Source organism: Rhamphochromis longiceps, linkage group LG2 (genome assembly GCF_057381845.1).
Source record: "Rhamphochromis longiceps isolate RC_006_pf linkage group LG2, R_longiceps_female_GT1.1, whole genome shotgun sequence".
Classification (NCBI taxonomy): domain Eukaryota; kingdom Metazoa; phylum Chordata; class Actinopteri; order Cichliformes; family Cichlidae; genus Rhamphochromis; species Rhamphochromis longiceps.
In genome coordinates this window covers 3,053,036-3,073,641 of record NC_140558.1, presented here as the reverse complement: position 1 = coordinate 3,073,641, position 20,606 = coordinate 3,053,036, and the positions used below count along the sequence as shown (strand labels likewise).

Genomic DNA, 20,606 nt, shown 5'->3' with positions numbered 1-20,606 from the left:
AAGTGTTTGGAAAAATGTACTTCTAAAAGTACTTTCATTGCATCATGTTCATTCACTCATGAGCTGCTATAACATGAATCAAATGGCTGAATTACCACCTCAGCATGCAGTCACGTTCTGTAGAGTTTTGCTAATGACCTACTAATGTTATTCAGGTGTGTTGCAACAGGGACACATAGAAAAGTTTCTGGACACCAGGCCTTAAGGACCAGAGTTTGAGACCACTGGTGGTAGGGCATTGTGGATTTCAAAAGCTTCTTCCCTTAAATCACTGCCTAAAAAATGCTTTTTGTAATTTGTCATAATGACTTGCAAAATATAGGTGGGATGAAAACATAAACATAAGACATTTTATAGTGGCCTGATATTTTTATCAAGGCTGTTTTTTGAAAATAATCCTGGCCTAATTTACAAAAGATGAACTGTCTGAAAGTCATGTTTGTTTGTTTGTTTAAGAAATGTGGGAATCTCCAGCAAAGATCTTACATGCAACAGCTCAGATACAGCACTCACTTCTGTTCTTTTTATCATGAAATGATCTACAAAGAAATGATCATCATACTAAATTTTGCTAATTAGGCCTTTATATCAGCTATGATAAGTTTATTATAGATTTAGTGTAGTGCTTATTGCTGTGTATCAAACATGCCCCAAATGTGACTGAAATATGTAGAAACTGCTGTGTAGAAACTAGCTGTCTCCAAATTTCTCATTTTGCCAAAATTCATACAGAGTGACCTAAAACTGTGCTGTAACCTCAGTGTGTTGGTTTTGTTGGACCATTTAATATTTACAGTAAGTTACTGTAGCAGCACGTCTTAGTTTGAGTTTATAGACTTAGTTTATTGTTTTAATAGAATGTAAAAAATGTCCTTATAACAGTTCCACCATCATTTGTTAAACATTGTCATTCTGTTCAGTCCAATAATTTACTGTAGAAGTCTTTAGTATTTAAAGCCCTACATGTATTGTATTTTTGAGATTATAAGGCATAATGTCAATAAACAAGCCTGTTTTTAAGGCAGATTAAGCCAAACAAACAGTCAGATAAGTCAAACTTTATTCAAGTCATTCACAAACAACTCTCAACACTGTTCAGTTGTAACACATAAAATACAGAACAATACACTCACTTTTTCAGTTCATTCCTCATCCACAAATCCATCAAACTCTTCATGGGTTGATCAGTTTGAAATCTGCTTCTTAAGCATGTCTCTTAGCACGTGCCAGGTCCTTGTACACACACCATAATGTTATGTTGAAGCACCGTACGAATTACTCTGCGAGGGTCCTGACTATGGTAGCCATAATGCTCTGACAATACATCAAGCAGCGCAGCTTTGTAGCTTACGAAGTCTTACTAAAATATTTGACAGAATTTTGAGCGCTGTGTACCACAGAAATCCCGTTTGAGGTCAGTAAGCATAACCAGAATCGATACGCTAGGCACATTGTATGTTTTTGAGATAATGACAGGATTTTAGGTGTGCCATATAGTCTGAAGAATATGGTAAATCCAAGCATGTTGGAAATATGACTAATTCCATGCCTTTTGTGTCTTACAGGTGACCTGCTGCAGAAGATCCTCTCTCTCTCTCTATCATTATAAGCAATTCTGTCTATCCTATCACTCTCCCAACTCTATCTAATTTGAAAGCCATTCTATCTTGTATCCCTCTATCCCTACTGCTCTATCTAATTTGAAAGCCATTCTATCTTGTATCCCTCTATCCCTACCGCTCTATCTAATTTGAAAGCCATTCTATCTTGTATCCCTCTATCTCTACCGCTCTATCTAATTTGAAAGCCATTCCATCTTGTATCCCTCTATCTCTACTGCTCTATCTAATTTGAGAATCCAAGTTTTGAGAATCCTTTCAGAATCCAATTTTCAGAAATCCAAGTTACCAGAACTTGATCTATCTGTTACAGAATTCTGAGAGATCTCTGCTCTCACTGCTCTTTCTTTCCTGTCATTAAGCTCTCTCACATTCAGTCATTTTGCTTTAAATTACAAGTTGAATATACAGTAGTAGAATTACAGTACAGTAGAACTTATAGTAGAAACTACTTACACAGCCCTACATTTGTCATTTTAATTTTGCATTAGACTTTAGTTTGGACTGCTAGTTTGGCTTACTTTGATCAATTGTATAAAATATCACCTTTTTATAAGTTTATTTGTAATAAGATAATCTGGTTATTTTGTAATACATACATTCAGATAAATAATAAATCAGATCCAGTCTGTTAGTCTGTTTCATTGGCTATAACATTTGACTGCAAGTTTATAGTATTATTATTTAAGGACAAACCCATTTTGTCACTCAGTGTAAGTATTCAGTCAGTGTTGTCATCGAGAAGTGCCTGAGGACCCAGACTTCCTGTTTCCTGACTGCTGCAGAACATCCAGCTGAAGAAACCCCGTTTCTAAAAGAGGTACAATAAAACGGACCAAATTGTTTCCAGAGAACTTTGAATTTCCTTTATTTTGAGTTTGGAGTACAAATCAGCTTTTTAACATCTATTCATATATTCATAAAAACATTTTATAGTATAATAGTACATTTCTCAGATTTAACAGTAACTTAAGGAGTTATAAGTTTTTCTGTGTTTCAAGGTTCAGTTTTGTTTATATTTGTGTATAACCACATATAAGCTCCAGATTGTACTTCAGCAAAATGCCAAGAAAAAGTCAAAGGTCGCAGTCCCAGAAGCTTAGATGGCAAAAGCAGAAAGAACAGGTGAATGTTTCTCAGAGCAGTGAGCAGGTAAAGGTGTGTGTTTCAGCTTTTCCCAGCACAGAAGTGCAGAGCAGCGTTCAGACAGCCACAGTGTCTTATGCAGATGTGGTAAAGAGAAGTGTTCCCTCAGTGTCTGTCCCAGAGCCTGGAGTTATGCAGGTAATCCAGACTAAACCCCAGCTAACTGTACAAACACAGCATGATGGAGAGACAGCCACAGTGTCTTATGCAGATGTGGTAAAAAGAAGTGTTCCCTCAGTGTCTGTCCCAGAGCCTGAAGTTATGCAGGTAATCCAGACTAAACCTCAGCTAACTGTACAAACACAGCATGATGGACAAGCTCCAGGACAGTCTCATGTACAGGTTACAAACAGTGAAAGTCCACGAGTGAGTAGCGTCTGTGCTTCCCGAAGCCAGGCCGCTCCTAGGTATGGAAAGTACCGGAATCAGCAATGCATGGCTAACAGTTTGGTTTTCCTGTCATTCTTACACGAGGATGAATTTATTACCAGAGCAGATCTAAACCGTGTGTTGGACAAAGGCCATGCCGTCTATTCAGATGCCAGACTGAGGTTTGTGAACAGTGTGTTTCTAGCCTGCGATGAACTTCCCTCAGTTGTTACCAGCCGCACACACGAGTATCAAGTCGACATGTCTCAGTTTGCTCATTACGGCACATTTGATGGTACAGATCACTTTCCGAGCCTTGAACAGGGATTACAGTGTTTGGCTTCAGACGTTCGCTATGCTTTGCTAGTCATGGGAGGAACAGTCATCGCTGTTAGCAGGCTGACTTCAGGTGAATATGCATATTTTGACCCTCACCCACGTAAGTCTACTGGTATGCCATTGTCGCTAAGTGTAAGTGGTGGAACTGCAGTTATGTTGAAATTCACACGTCTTAATGACATGATTGACAGGATCAAACGTTTGTACAGAATGTTTAGCATCGCACCAACCTGTACTTATGAGCTACAGCCCATCGAGTTTCACAGTGAAAACGCTGCTGACCAAAGAGATGCTAATCAAACCACCGAATACAGACAAACAGCTACAACTGTTACAGCACCAGCTTTAAATGAAGCCGTTCATGAAATAAACTCCCAAAGATCTACTGACCAGACACAGAAGACTGTGAGAGACACTTTAACGACTGAAGTGACATCATCCAGAGTGGATTATTCAAATGAGACAGCTGCTACTGAAAACAACCATCTTCCTTCTGAGTATTTAGAAAAAGAAACATCTGCATCCTCTGTGAGAGAAACGCAGGTAACATCAGATTCTGTTCCTCAGAATGATTCAAACACTGCCTACTGTTTAACTAATATAACAGAGGAACTCTCAGATAAACTGCTGAAATATAATAAACAGCAAAGGAGAAAAATAAGGAGAAGATTATTAGCCCAAGAAAAAGTACCACAGAGAAAGGAAAATCAGAAGAAGAAAGAAAGGCAGATGTACAGGTTTGATGAAAGCTTCAAGACAAAGAAAAAAAACTCAACTAAGAAGTGTAATGATCCTGATCACAGACAGAAAAAGAGCATGTACAAAAATGAATTGTATAAATTAAATGCTACCTATAAGGAGAAACAGAGAGAACATTTTAGAAAGATGTATAGGGAAAGTGCTAAAATTAGAGAGAGAAAAAGAGAATGTGTCATAAGGACATATAAAGACAATCCCCTATTCAGAGAAAAGCAGAAGGAACGTATAACAAGAACATATAGAGAGTCTCCCATATTCAGAGAAAAGCAGAAGGAACGTGTAACAAGAACATATAGAGAGTCTCCCATATTCAGAGAAAAGCAGAAAGAGTGTATAAGAAGAATATACAGAACTTGTGCTGGATTCAGAGAGAAACATAAAGCTTACATGAGGTCATATGTATATAACCTATATAAAAAAAGCGAAGATTTTAAACAGAAAAAACGATCTTATATGACAAAGCGGTATGGAGAAGAAAAACAATTTCAGCAACAACACAAGGACAATATGAGAGAACGAATGAGAGTAAAATATTGGAACGGTTTTTCTTTCAGACAGATGCATAATATCAGATGTGCAATGAATATAAAACGGAAATATCGCCAGATGCATCGACCAGCTGAGAGTTTACAGTGTCATCCAGAGAACACTTTAATGAATGAGGCCATATCTCGTTTCAGATCAAACATTAAGTCAGCACCATCTTATGTTTGTACTGTTTGTCTAAAAGCTTCTTTTCCTAATCAGGTGAAAATCTGCAAAAGACAAAATTACTCAAAACACCAGACTGTAGCTCATCAGTGCCTAACTGGTAAATTTGTTCATGTGTGTGATGAAGCATGTCATGATCACTGCAGCTTTCCTGTTGAGAGAAAAAAAGAGTATATCTGTCACACATGTCACAGTTCCCTCAAAAGTGGATGCATGCCCAGGCTTGCTGCTGTTAATGGTTTAGAACTGCAGGATATTCCAGCTGAACTGTGTGATCTCAACATTCTGGAGAGACATCTGATTGCCAAATGCATACCATTTGCTAAGATTATTCCTCTTCCAAAGGGGAGACAGAGACTCATACGTGGTAATGTGGTGTGTGTACCATCTGAGGTCCAACAAACAGTTGACAGTTTACCGAGGATCAGAAGCCAATCACAGATCATGAGGATAAAGCTGAAAAGACGACTGTGCTACAAAGGCCATCAGCTGTTCCAGACTGTCACCTGGTCTAAACTCATTCAAGCTCTGCGTAAACTGAAACAAATTCATCCACAGTACACAGATATTATTATCAGAGATGATGCATTGCTTTGTGATCCAACGTTACCTGATGATGACAGCAGTGATGAAGCCAGCATGGCAAGTGATGATTATAATGAAGCAGATTTAATGGAAATTGACAACTATGAAAAAGATGCCCTTTTGTGTGAAAGTGAGTCTCAAAGTGACCAAGATATTAATATGCAATCCTGTGATGAACAACCAGAGGAACAAAATCCAGATGAACCAGAAAGTGATTTGAACAATGGAGGTTTTGCTCTAGAAAGTTGTCTGCAGCCTGTAGACATTTCAGAAGAGATTCTCTGTTTCACTGATAACACATATTGTGTGGCTCCTGCAGAAAGAAACAATCCTGTTAGCTTCTTCAGAACTCCTCATTTGGAAGCCATGGCATTTCCTGTGCAGTTTCCTACTGGTCAGAATACACTGGATGAAAAGAGACGTCTTAAACTCACACCAAGTGCTTACTTCAAATCAAGGCTTTTCAACATTGATGCAAGATTTGCTAAAGACACAAATTACCTGTTTTTCTCACAGTTTGTCACTGAAATACACTTGGCTAATTCCAGCATGACGATACAGCTAAGGAAAGGTAAAACTATGACCAAAGATGGACGCAAAATCACATCAGGAATGTTACAAAGTAAGACAGAAGTAGAGAAGCTGGTAAGAAATAAAGATGCAATCAGATTTATGCAGCCACTCAGAGGAACTCCAGCTTACTGGCAGAAAACTACCAGAGATCTATTCAGCATGGTTCGCCAAATAGGAACACCTCAGTTCTTTGTCACTTTCTCTGCTGCTGAGATGAGATGGCCTGAAGTGATTCAAGCAATAAAGAGACAGCAAGGTGAAGAGGTTGATTTTGAAGCCCTGGACTGGTCAGAAAAGTGTGAAATTCTAAGATCAAATCCAGTAACCACCATGCGAATGTTTGATAAACGTGTTGAGGCTTTGTTCAGAGATTTGCTTTTTTCTCCTGCACAGCCCCTTGGTGAGATCATTGATTACTTTTACAGAGTTGAGTTCCAGCACAGAGGTAGTCCACATATACACATGTTGCTGTGGATTCGAGAAAAGGTAGAAGCAGATGTGGATGATGACCAAACTGTCTGTGACTTTGTTGACAGATACATCTCAGCTCAACTCCCTGATCCAGAAAAACAACCTGAACTGCACAAAAAAGTCACTGAGCTACAAAAGCACAGCAAAAACCACACAAAGACATGCTTTAAGAGTGTGAACTCTGGTTGTAGATTTGGGTTTCCCAAACCACCAGCCACAAGAACAATGATTGTGAGACAGGATGAGGATTCAGACACTGAAGCTGCAAAAGCCAAACTCAGACCTTTGTTGAACCTGCTGAAGGAACCTGAAGCTGCTTCCCTCACCATAGAGCAGATTCTGTCACGATGCAACTTGACAATGAATGAGTATGAACAATGCCTCCAAGACATAAACAAGAAAACAGCTCTGATTCTGAAACGTGACCCAAATGAGTGTTGGATCAACAATTACAACCCAGACCTGCTTGAAGCCTGGAACTCTAATTTAGATGTCTCATTCATTTTGAATGCCTATTCATGTATAGAATACCTCTGTAAATATATAACAAAGAAAGAATCTGGCCTCTCTGAATACCTGAAGACAGTTATTGACAACTCTGATAAGAACACCGTCAATGAGTGTGATGAAATGAGAGCTGTGATGCAGGCTTACTCAAAAAAGAGAGAAATCAGCGCACAGGAGTGTGTGACTCGAGTCTGTGGCCTAAAAATGAAAAAATGTTCCCGCAGTGTTGTATTTGTACCAACAGATGATAACCCAGTAAAAATGAGTCGGCCCATGAGCTTCCTGGAAAGCACAACACACGACAGTTGTAATATTTGGATGACAAGTTTGAGTGATAAATACAAATGCAGACCTGAGACCCCAGAATATGAGGAAATGTCACTGGCTGATTTTGCTGCCTTGTGCAGGTTGGTGAGTGGTCCAAATGAAGGAAAAGATGTGCTTCCTCTTCTAAACCAGCTTGGATTTGTACAAAGGCGAAAGAATGATAAACCAGCTATAATCAGATATTACCACTGTTCACAGGAAAAAGATCCTGAGCAATATTATGGTCGACTGTTGAGACTTTACCTTCCACACAGATCAGAGCAGGAACTGAAACCACAAGGGTTCCAAACCTATCAGTCCTTCTACAACTCAGGTTTTGTACGACTTCCATGTTCAGACCACAGTGAGTCTGTGAAAAGGGTTGTGAAAAGAAATAAAGACAAGTATGAGAAGAACTCTGAGGATATTGAGAGTGCACTGGAAGAGTTTGAACAAAATAGGGATGTTGTGATCGATGAATGGTGTAATCTTGCTCCTGAATCTGAAGTTGTGAGGCTGCAATGTGATGAGAATCTTCCTGAGAGACATTCTGATGATGAGAACGAACAGGAGAATGTCCCCGACTACAGTCGTCAGTCTGATGCTGTAACAGAGATCAGAGCCATCAGAGAACAACCTGCAGTAGATCCAGCCGTGGTACGTGTAATGTATCAGAATCTGAACCAGAAGCAGGCCTGCGTGTTCTATGCCATAAGAGACTGGTGTATTCAGCGAGTTTGTGGTTTGAACCCAGATCCATTTTTCTTCTATATCAATGGTGGTGCAGGAACTGGAAAGTCACATCTGATTAAGTGTATTCATTCTGAAGCATCAAAGATCCTGAGCAGACTGCCTGCTAATGCAGAAGAAGCTGACATATCAAATCCAACTGTTTTACTGACTTCATTTACCGGTACAGCAGCTTTTTCTATCAATGGCTCTACATTACATTCTCTACTGAAACTACCCAGGAGTCTGAAACCACCCATTCAAGGACTTGGTAACCAACTGGATGAAGTCAGATCTGAGCTGATGAATGCTGAAATTATTGTTATTGATGAGATTTCAATGGTTTCAAAACCCCTTTTTGCTTATGTGGATGCAAGACTGAAACAAATCAAAGGCACTCAGAGACCTTTTGGTGGAATGTCAGTTTTAGCTGTTGGAGATTTTTACCAGCTGCCACCAGTGCGACAGTCTAAACCTCTCTGTGTTTACGATCCAGAACAGATTGACCTATGGCAGGAACATTTTCAGATGATCACTCTAACCGAGATCATGCGTCAGAAAGATGATGTGGCCTTTGCAGAGATGCTGAACAGGATTAGAGTCAAAGAAAAGACAGATGAGCTTTCTCAGTGCGACAGAGATTTGTTGTCACAGGCTGTGACTGCACCAGAAGAATGTCCAACTGAGGTCTTACACATTTATGCCACCAACAAGAATGTGGAATCCCACAACACAGATACCCTGAAGAAGCTTCATTCAAACATCATAATCATCAATGCAGACGATTTCCAGAAGGATAAATGTACAGGCAGAATGGAACGAAGAGACAAACCATTTACAGGTGGGAGAAATGATTTACCTGACACTCTGAATGTTGCTGAAGGAGCTCGAGTCATGCTGACCAGAAACTTGGACACACTAAACGGTTTGGTCAACGGTGCTTTTGGTATACTGGTAAAGGTGGTGAGATCTGAAAATGATGGACACATAATTAAACTGGGGCTCAGGATGGACAACCGGCAGCCTATGAGACACAACCGCAGTGCTAATGCAGCTTCTGATGATCTGGTTTACATTGAGAGAGCAGAGGAGAGTCTGAAGTTTAAAGGAGCGGTACGCAGACAGTTTCCTGTAAAGCTAGCATTCGCTTGCACAATTCACAAAACTCAGGGTCTTACAACACAGACAGCTGTAGTTTCAATGAAGAACATTTTTGAACCAGGTATGGCTTACGTTGCTCTCAGCAGGGTGACGTCTCTCAGTGGACTCTATTTGCAGGACTTGGATGAGAAAAAGATTTACGCCAATCCCGAGGTAACTGCAGCGCTCCAAACCATGAGACAAGCCAGTGTTGAGGAAATGATGCCTCTTCTTCAGGTCAGAGAAACAGCCAGCAGACTTGACACTCTTACACTGATCCATCACAATACAGAGGGTTTGCCATCTCACATCAGTGACATCAAGAGTCATCATGAAATGTGTTTAGCAGATGTTTTGTGTCTCACTGAGTCTCACCTTCAAGGCTCCTTTGTTGCAGACAGTCTTCATTTGGACGGCTACACCATGTTCAAACGCAACAGACATGTGTCCTACACAAACTTTCCTCACATGGCCAGCAGAAGTGGTGGGGGAGTTGTTGTGTATTTGAGGAATCATTTTCAGGTTCAGGTAAAACAGTATCTGCATAATGTCACTGATCTTGAGTTTTTAGTGTTGAAGGTTCAGGCTCCATTCCCTGCACTCATTGCTGTTGTGTACAGACCCCCTGACTACAGTTTGACACCATTCATGCAAAACCTGGTAAGTCTTTTAGATTCACTTGAAATAATGGACTGTCACCCAATAATTGTGTGTGGAGATTTTAATGAGAACCAGTTGCAGAGTGGAAGAAAACAGATTCTGGAGCAGTTTCAGTCGAGAGGGTATTCACAGCTGATCACTTCTGGCACTACAGACAAGAACACCCTGCTTGACCTCATTTTTATTTCTCAGCCACAGAAATGTCTATATTCAGGTGTTCTGAGATCATATTACAGTTACCACAACCCTGTGTTTTGTGTCCTGTCCTCGAGCCAATCATGAAGTCGTCTGGTGAGTTTTGAAACAATTACAGATCATGTTTGTTACAGAGTTTACTGATTGTAGAGCATGAAAAATATTTTTCATTGAAAAAATTGTCTTCCCTACTCTGTCTGTAAGAAGACCCTTTCTTATTGCAATGTTATTAATCATTTCACCAAATCATTGCTGAACTTCATGCAGAGCAGAGAACATCTGCTATCATGCACCTCTGATCTGAAATGTGCTGCAACATTTATTAAACCAACATCATTTCTTTTATTCTCATGTTTTAAATGACTAAATCTTTTTACTGTGACGTATGTAGCTCAACAAACGAGATCTTCCCCTCCAAGGGCTTGAAAATATGAAATAGTAAATAAATAAATCCCACATAAATGCAGGTATTTATTATGGGTCACATGAATAAATACAGACAATTATATTTTCTTGATTATAGTAGCTTTTGTAGAATCAAAAGTTTTTGTGATGAATGAGTTTTTGCTTATCATGTTTTACAGGTAAAAAATGTCAAAAGTTATAAACTATCTTTAGGCTACCAGAGATGTCTATAATGATACATTATGTAGAGAAAAACATTAGTACAGCTTACAGAATATGTATAAAAACTGATTTAGAAGTAAATGGATAGTTTTCTGAAAGTTCCCGACTACAGTTTAACACCACCCACCCAGATCAGCCCCCAAGTGTCTATGTAATGCTGGTATGGTGTGTGAGTTTGACTTGGCCTTTATCCGGGTGGGTTTGGGTTTGGGTGGATAAAGGCCAAGTCAGAATTCTCTGAGCAGCTGGAAAAAGCTGCTAATAAACAAAGACATCAAAAAGTGTGGGCTTTAGGTGTAGCCCCCGCTTTCTGATGCACTAATTAGACTTAGTAACCGACACCCCATACCAGCATTACATAGACACTTGGGGGCTGAGCTGGGTGGGTGGTGTTATAAGCACGTGTTTTGTTAGATATATTTTTTCAGACACCATCTTCATGAACTGCTGAGCCAAACCTGATCCATCAGTGCTGGACTGCACAGATAACTACATGCCACAAGGAGACTGCTGTGTTATGAATTGCCATACCAGTGTGTCTTCAATGGAGAAGATGACACACCCATCACCTGACCTCCTGCCTGATCTGGAGACCATCATCATGCTACCACACTACACACCTCTGAGACCATCAATGATGACTCATACTGAGGAAACTGTATTTCCTGTCAGAGATGCTCAGTGATCCTCAGAGCAGAGAGAGGTATCATTCTTTATCTTTGATAAAAAAAAATGTCAGTGTTTTTAATTCAATTAATTAATTAAAATCCTGTTTATTGCATAAATAATTCCACACTCAAATGATTATACTTGTTGACACTTTTTGAGTTTTAATTCACATTATGGATTACAAATCTATGCTTTTTCTACTCTGTCTCTCTGTGCAGGTATTGCTGTCTTCTGAGTTCTTCCGTGTCCCAACTGAGGCCTTCAAACCTCATTGCAGAGCTCATGTCTTTCCTCACCATCATGTGAGTGTGAGATTGCTCTGGATTCTGGTTATGTGGCCCGCAGCACCTATAAGGTATTACAACATTGTTCATTGTATAACTTATTTGTAGTTTTTAGGGTTTCTACAGACAAAAAAAATGTTCCTTTTTCTGTATTTTTTAGAACAAGCTCGTCCAGTGTGCCTGCATTCCAGCTTCTTAGACTCTACGCAAGTGGACAGAGTATCAGTGTTTGGCCACTCTTACAGACACTGACTTCTGTCAATTCACTTCTACTGATCGGGCACCTCACTCCAGGAAGACAGAGGGCTGCAAGCCTGTCATCATTTCCAGTGTGGCTTTGTATTCTTGGGGTAGCATCAGATTTTTCCCACAAATATTCAAAGGTAACACTTGTTTTAAGCTTAGTTATTAAATCAAAAGTCTTCCCTTGTGTCATGTCTGTGAAGGTTCTCATGATGTCCTTTGATGTAGTCTCTCTCTTCACTTGCATACCCACTACAGAGGCAGTGGAGACTGTCAGAAAACGACTGCAAGAAGACAGCTCCTTGGAAGACAGGACCAACTTCACACCCGATCAGATGTGCACACTGTTAGACCTCTGCCTCACCACTACATATTTCAAATACAACGAGGGTTTCTACAGACAAAAACATGGCTGTGCCATGGACTCCCCCGTGTCACCTATTGTAGCCAACCTTTACATGGAGGAAGTGGAAAGGAAGGCTCTTGGCTCTTTCAAAGGAAGAGTACCCAGCCACTGGTAGAGATATGTAGACGACACCTGGGTCAAAATCAAAAGGCAAGAAGTGGAATCCTTCACTGCGCACATTAACGCCGTGGATAAAAACATCAAGTTCACCAGGGAAGACACAAAGGACGACTGTTTGCTTTTCCTGGACTGCGCTGTGCACATTGAAGAGAACGGCAAACTCAACATCGAAGTTTACTGGAAGCCCACACACACGGACCAGTACCTCCTCTTTGACTCCCATCACCCTCTGGAACACAAACTTGGAGTAATTAGGACCCTACACCACCGGGCAGAACATGTTCCCTCTAAGCCTGAAGGGAAAAAGAAGGAACACACACATGTAAAGGAAGCACTCAAAACGTGTGGCTATCCTAATTGGGCGTTTATAAAGTCAGCAAAGATGCACAGAAAAGAACATCAGATACCAGCGAGGGAGGATAAGAAAGACAGATGCAACAACATTGTCATCCCCTATGTACTAATTAGACTTAGTAACCGACACCCCATACCAGCATTACATAGACACTTGGGGGCTGAGCTGGGTGGGTGGTGTTAAAAGCACTTGTTTTGTAGATATATTTTTTCAGACACGGCACAGTCTCCTTTGTGGCAAAACCTTCAAACTTCACCATCCTCAGCTGAAACAACAACATCTTAACACCATCTTCATGAACTGCTGAGCCAAACTTGATCCATCAGTGCTGGACTGCACAGATAACTACATGCCACAAGGAGACTGCTGTGTTATGAACTGCCATACCAGTGTGTCTTCAATGGAGAAGATGACACACCCATCACCTGACCTCCTGCCTGATCTGGAGACCATCATCATGCTGCCACACTACACACCTCTGAGACCATCAATGATGACTCATACTGAGGAAACTGTATTTCCTGTCAGAGATGCTCAGTGATCCTCAGAGCAGAGAGCGGTATCATTCTTTATCTTTGATTTAAAAAAACAAATGTCAGTGTTTTTTAATTCAATTAATTAATTTAAATCCTGTTTATTGCATAAATAATTCCACACTCAAATGATTATACTTGTTGACACTTTTTGAGTTTTAATTCACATTATGGATTACAAATCTATGCTTTTTCTACTCTGTCTCTCTGTGCAGGTATTGCTGTCTTCTGAGTTCTTCAGTGTTCCAACTGAGACATTCAAACCTCACTGCAGAGCTCATGTCTTTCCTCACCATCATGTGAGTGTGAGATTGCTCTGGATTCTGGTTATATGGCCTGCAGCACCTATAAGGTATTTCAATATTGTTCATTGTATAACTTATTTGTAGTTTTTAGGCCTTAACACAAATAAAATGTTCCTTTTTCTGTATTTTTTAGAATAAGCTCGTCCAGTGTGCCTGCATTCCAGCTTCACAGAAAAGAACATCAGACACCAGCGAGGGAGGATAAGAAAGACAGACACAACAACATTGTCATCCCCTATGTAGCCGGTGTATCAGAAAAACTCAGGAGAGTTTTCTCCAAATACGACATCCCAGTGTACTTCAGACCCAGTAACACACTCAGACAGAAACTGGTTCACCCGAAAGACAAAACTCCTAAACACAAACTTAACAATGTGGTGTACGCTGTACAGTGCAGCGAGGAATGCCCAGACTTCTACATCGGAGAGACCAAACAGCCACTTCACAAGCACATGGCACAACATAGAAGAGCCACCTCCACGGGACAAGACTCAGCAGTTCATCTGCATCTAAAGGACAAAGGTCAGTCTTTGAGGATGCCAATGTTCACATTTTGGACAGATGGAGGAGTGAAAGAAGCCATTTACGTCCACTGTGAGCGACCATCTTTAAACAGAGGCGGTGGTTTATGACACCAACTGTCTGCCATCTATAATCCAGTTTTGAGTTCCCTCCCCAGACACCGTAACGTCCACTCACATCCTGGGAGTGGGCGTGGGTGATTTCCTGACCTCGGGAAATCACATGATAGGGTGGGGCCAGGTTTCACAATGAGCTCACCCGAAACCCTGGCTGATTGGGACCCACACCCACTTTCACACCTTGGCTCATGTGATTAGGTAGAGGATCATCAGGGGGTTCTTTGTCCCTCTTTGGGGGGAAACTCCCACTGGGTTTAAATCTGGGACTCTCCACCATTGACCCTTAGAACTGAAGAAGCTTCTCGGATGAGAGGTGAAACGTCTTCGAGGAACTCAAAGAAGTCCAGACGCTTTTCTTTCCAAGCTCCTTAGACTTCACTTGTGTTAATTACATTTTATTTGTTGTTGTTTTCCTTTAGATTTATATGCAGTGATTGGATGTGGTGGAGCTTTGTTAACCGTGTGGAAAACATCTGTTTGTGATGATATTTACAATGAGGCTTTAAGGTGACAGTTTCCATGTAATTTCAATCCTCTTACTAAGCAAAAACATGTTTGCAATTAACATATTTTTTCAGTTTTGTCTTTTGGATTTATGGTTAACATTCCTCTGTGACAGCAAATACTAAACTGGTCCAAGTAACCAGCATATCATTGGTCAAAGGCAAAAAGGACCACATGTCACACTAGCAATGAATTTTTGACTGTGTTTGTGTTAGTATAGAGTAGGTCTAACAGTGGTTTTCCACATCTGCTCTAATATATATAGATAATGGGTCAGACATATAAAGTCATTTTGAAAAGTTCATAAAGGTCATTTATATGTGTTCCTCTTTATCATTTTATATCAGGTCAAACAGCAGACTTGAGTTTTGATCAGGGTAGAACCATAACATTCATGCTAATGGTTCTACTGTTTACAGTTACTTTATGATGGATTTCACCCTGGTCACAGCACTATCTGAAAAGCTGTTAGAGGTAAAGTTAAGCCAATTAATACCTCATCATAAGTCACTCTCTAACGCAGGGCAGTGATTATTATTCACTGTAATTTATTCCACAACAATGTTCTTTATTTGATTCTTTAAATATGCACATCGATTGTTTAGCTGTGTGACTCTCCACACCTGAAATATATCACAATGTGGACTTCATTTCGACAGTATTTTGTAGATTGGTACCATATTTATCATCGAATCATCTTGTGCATTTATTAACTAAATGTTGTTTAGTTTTTTTTTGTTTGTTTGTTTGGGGTTTTTATGTTGCCATTTTTACATTTCACCAACTGTGTAAATTCTGCAATTTTACCTTGGTTTTGTTTCACATCAGTTTATCTGCTGGCTGGTATTCCTGTCTTCCTTCTCTCACCCCAACCGGTCGCAGCAGATGGCCGCCCCTCCCTGAGCCTGGTTCTGCTGGAGGTTTCTTCCTGTTAAAAGGGAGTTTTTCCTTCCCACTGTCGCCAAAGTGCTTGCTCATAGGGGTCATATGTCATATGATTGTTGGGTTTTTCTCTGTATCTATGAAGCGCCTTAAGGTGACTTTTGTTGTGATTTCTTGCTATATAAATTGAATTGAATTGGTTTTCTTTCTTTTCTAATGTTTCTGGTCATTTTTCACAGTTAAACAAGTAACTTTGAGGTTACTTCATCGTTTTCAGCTGTTATCTGTATAAATTTTTTTCCTAATAATTACATTTCTGCAAAATTATAGCAGTTCTGGTAAGTTGTAATATTTCTGCCAAGTTATTAATTTTTTAATCAATTATTACATTTCTGCTAAGTTGTAGCTTCTGGTAAACTACAACATTTCTGCTGAATTGTTATGTTTCTTCTAAGTTATTGCATTTCTGCTAAGTTATTACATTTTTGCTAACTTGATGTTCTTCTGCAAAGTTATTAAAATTTCAAAAACTTTTTAAACACTGACTTTGATTTCTTCAGCTTCTTCAGCTATTTTCAACTATTTTCAGCAGACAGCTTCAGCTTTACAGTTTCCTCTAAGTGATTGCAGTTCTGCTAAGTTATTCCATTTTAGCAAAGTTCCTTTGCTTCTGCAAAGTTTTTACAATTTCTGCAACTTTTCAGCTTTTTCAGCTACTTTTTGCATACAGCTTCAGCTTTAAGCATCCACACTGCATTTTCGCAGGAAATGCAAATTTTTCTAGTTATTATTGTGTGGATGCTTTAAGCATCCACACTATTGAGTTCCTGTTTCTCTTTATTCTTTATTATTGTGTGGATGCTTTAAGCATCCACACTATTGAGTTCCTGTTTCTCTTTATTCTTTATACTTTATTCTAGTTGCTTCCGTACACTTTTTGGCACTTAACTACTTCCACAATTTTCAGCCGATTTTCACCATTCAAATTTTAAACTATTCTGCTATTTTTGCTAATGCCGGCTATATCTTTTGGTATTTTTAACTATTATACTTTTTAAAATATTCCACTTTTTTCCTTTAATTTGTCCCATTGAAATTAATGGGAAACTTCAGCAATTCTGCTAAATTTTGCTTGTTTTTGAAACTTAACTACTTCCTCAAATTTTCACCTAGAACAACCATTCAAACTTTAAAATGTTCACAAATTATTGGGCTATTCATGTATGTTTCAGCTTTTTCAAATATTTTACCGTTTTACTTTTATGCCTCTTAAAGTTTTGAGTTGCAAAATTGTGATTTTTCACAAAATACATGCGTTGTTATGGTTGCTATGCTCTTGGCTTCCAGTGTGACACTGAAGCTTTTGCAGCCTTCTCTTCATGTCCGAACAACTGTTTGCTACTTGCTCAATTTTCACTCAACTTCCACAAATTATACATCAAAACGTAGGTATTTTTGCTGGCTTTCAGAAAATGTCATTATCATTGTTGTGGGATTTATAGAATTTTGGCAAATCTCCTCAGACCAACACAAGGTCTCAAAACTCTGCATAGAAAGTCAATGGAGAGCTTGTTCAAAATCATCGCTGGATTTCTGTAATGAGAGGCATATTCGAATCGTCATATCTCCTTAACGAAGCAAAGTTAAGACATGAGGCTTGTCCCGGTATATCTTCAGACACTCGTGACGCTCACAATTCAAGAATTTCTTTCTCACCTATTACCATTCTGAAATGAGTTGGACTTGTTTGAGGGTAGGAAATTCGTCCTTCGCTCAGATTTCTTCAGATTTCAAACTGTGGAAATGAACCACTTTTTTCTCTCGTCATAACTTTTTGTTGGATTTCCACAGAGACCTGAAAATTTCCATGATTGTTCACCAAAGCCTGCTGTCTCTTACGGTGAAAGAATGATATCGATACTCCAAATAGATTTCGAGTTAGAAAGCGTTGTTTGAGGGCAAGTCAAGGCAGTTTTTGCTTCGCTCTACTCAGTTATGGTGCATTACAAGTCAAATATCTTTAATAATTCATATTTTAATGATAAATTGTAAACACTGGAAGATTCCCCCATCTCTTCTGAACAAAACGGTGTAAGAATGACCGCTCTAGCCCCTACGGTTAGGAAATTATGGTCATTTGTTTGAGGGGAGTCATCACTATGAGAAATAGGCTGCAATAATCCTGTGCCTCTCTGTGCTGCGTGTGTAAAAAGGATGCACCTGTTTTGGCGGGAAAACGTAAACAGCCACTCTGATTGGTGGATTTAAATTCGGCAGCTCTCTCCCTCTGTGTGTGTGTGTGTGTGTGTGTGTGTGTGTGTGTGTGTGTGTGTGTGTGTGTGTGTGTAGTGGGAGAGAGAGGGCCCTGCCCTTATTTGGCAGCATGTCATTGTAGGATTTAAATTGAATATAGTTAGACTGGTTGACTGGATTAGAGCCTGTGTTTGTGTGTCCCTCTGTGCATTTGTGTTTCAATATGCCTCCATATTTGTAATTTTGTAAGTTATTACTATTCTGCTAAATCATAGTATTTCTGGTACTTTTCGGTACTTGTGCTAAATACAGTATTTCTGCTAAATCATACTATTTCTGCTTTTCATAAGATTTGTGCCTAATATAGTATTTCTGCTAAATTATAGTATTTATTCTTTTTATAGGATTTGTGCCTAACATAGTATTTCTGCTAAATTATAGTATTTCTGCTTTTTATACTATTTGTGCCTAATATAGTATTTCTGCTTTTTATAGGATTTGTACCTAATATAGTATTTCTGCTTTTTATAGGATTTGTGCTTAATATAGTATTTCTGCTAAATTATAGTATTTCTGCTTTTTATAGGATTTGTGCTAAAACATAGTATTTCTACTAAATGTAGTATTTATGCTTAATCATAGTATTTCTATATATTTCTGTCAGGTCCCCAGGCAGCCAATCCTCTGTGAGGACTGAGACATTCAAATTTTCAAATCAGGGCCTGCACGGCTTCCCAGCCAATCATATATGTGTCCTGAGGCATTCAAATTTGCATATTGGGGCCTTCATGGCTTCTAAGCCAGCCAATCATATCTGAGGGCTGAGGAATTCAAATCCACAAATCAGGGCCTGCACGGCTTCCCAGCCAGCCAATCATATATGTGGCCTCAGGCATTCAAATTTGCATATTGGGGAATTCGTGGCTTCTAAGTCAACAAGTCATCCATGTCATATATCTCTAAAAATTCATATTTTAATGATAAATTGTCAACACTTGAAGATTCCCCCATCTCTTCTGAACAAAACGGTGTAAGAATGACCGTTCTAGCCCCTACGGTTAGGAAATTATGGTCATTTGTTTGAGGGGAGTCGTCACTATGAGAAATAGACTGCAAAAATCCTGTGCCTCTCTGTGCTGCGTGTGTAAACAGAAGCACCTGTTTTGGAGGGAAAAAGTGCACAGGCTCTCTGATTGGTGGATTCAAATTCAGCAGCTCCCAGGCTGACCTAGAAACTTACTTCTCTCTCCCTGTGTGTATGTGTGTGTGTGTGTGTGTGTGTGTGTGTGTGTGTGTGTGTGTGTGTGTGTGTGTGTGAGAGAGAGTGAGAGAGAGAGAGAGAGAGAGAGAGAAAGGCTTTTAATCGGATGATCTCATTCTAAGATTCAAATTCAATATATTTAGACTGGGTGACTGTGTGTTTCCTTATGTGTCCATATTTGTGATTGTGTGGCTGTTATATTTTTTTTGCCGATTTTTTTCATTTAACAAGTATATTTGAGGGACCCTCAGCATGTTCAGCATTTTTTCAGCTGTCCATTTTCCTTTTCCAATTTTTCTGTTTAACTTATTACTATTGTGCTAAATCATACTGTTTCTGCTATTTCATAAGATTTGTGCTTAATATATTATTTCTGCTTTTAATAGGATTTGTGCTTAATATAGTATTTCTGCTTTTTATAGGATTTGTACCTAATATAGTATTTCTGCTTTTTATAGGATTTGTGCTTAATATAGTATTTCTGCTAAATTATAGTATTTCTGCTTTTTATAGTATTTGTGCTAAAACATAGTATTTCTACTAAATGTAGTATTTATGCTTAATCATAGTATTTCTATATATTTCTGCCAGGTCCCCAGGCAGCCAATCCTCTGTGAGGACTGAGACATTCAAATTTTCAAATCAGGGCCTGCACGGTTTCCCAGCCAATCATATATGTGTCCTGAGGCATTCAAATTTGCATATTGGGGAATTCATGGCTTCTAAGTCAACAAGTCATCCATGTCATATATCTCTAAAAATTCATATTTTAATGATAAATTGTCAACACTGGAAGATTCCCCCATCTCTTGTGAACAAAACGGTGTAAGAATGACCGCTCTAGCCCCTACAGTTAGGAAATTATGGTCATTTGTTTGAGGGGAGTCCTCACTATGAGAAATAGACTGCAATAATCCTGTGCCTCTCTGTGCCGCGTGTGTAAAAAGATGCACCTGTTTTGGCGGGAAAACATAAACAGCCACTCTGGTGGATTCAAATTCAGCAGCTCCCAGGCTGACCTAGAAACTTACTTCTCTCTCCCTGTGTGTGTGTGTGTGTGTGTGTGTGTGTGTGTGTGTGTGTGTGTGTGTGTGTGTGTGACAGAGAGAGAGAGAGAGAGAGAAAGCCTTTTAATGGGATGATCCCATTGTAAGATTCAAATTCAATATATTTAGACTGGTTGACTGAATTGGATCTTGTGTGTGTGTCTCTGTGCATGTGTGTTTCCTCATGTGTACATATTTGTAATTGTGTGGCTGTCATAAATTTTTTTGCAGATTTTTTGTCATTTAACAAGTATATTTGAGGGAACCTCAGCATGTTCAGCATTTTTTCAGCTGTCCATTTTGCTTTTCCAATTTTTCTGTTTAACTTATTACTATTGTGCTAAATCACACTATTTCTGCTATTTTAT

General features: G+C 39.3%; 1 protein-coding gene and 1 pseudogene across 10 annotated transcripts in view; both read left to right on the top strand.

Annotated features, from left to right (window-relative positions):
- Positions 1-20,606, top strand: part of LOC146676746 (uncharacterized) — a 67,437-nt pseudogene that overhangs the window by 31,443 nt on the left and 15,388 nt on the right. The window lies entirely within an intron of this gene.
- On the top strand, positions 3,552-16,178 carry LOC146676747 (uncharacterized). 9 transcript variants are annotated; one of them, XR_014912790.1, is made up of 7 exons: positions 3,552-9,738; positions 9,826-11,439; positions 11,624-11,760; positions 11,850-12,072; positions 12,191-13,372; positions 13,562-13,698; positions 13,785-16,178. XR_014912790.1 is itself a non-coding variant. In XM_085414805.1 (3 exons), the coding sequence occupies exons 1-3, from the start codon at positions 3,588-3,590 to the stop codon at positions 9,892-9,894; spliced, it is 6,051 nt and encodes a 2,016-aa protein (XP_085270931.1). In that variant the 5' UTR covers positions 3,552-3,587; the 3' UTR covers positions 9,895-10,039. The 9 variants fall into 9 exon arrangements, 6 of the variants coding, with proteins under 6 accessions (XP_085270931.1, XP_085270938.1, XP_085270956.1 ...); XR_014912791.1 differs by having other exon boundaries at positions 3,552-9,914; positions 10,107-11,439; XR_014912789.1 differs by having other exon boundaries at positions 3,552-11,439.

What these genes read in the sequence shown, in the direction of transcription:
- LOC146676747 (XM_085414796.1), top strand. Translation starts at nt 3,588, where the DNA reads ATGCCATTGTCGCTAAGTGTAAGTGGTGGAACTGCAGTTATGTTGAAA.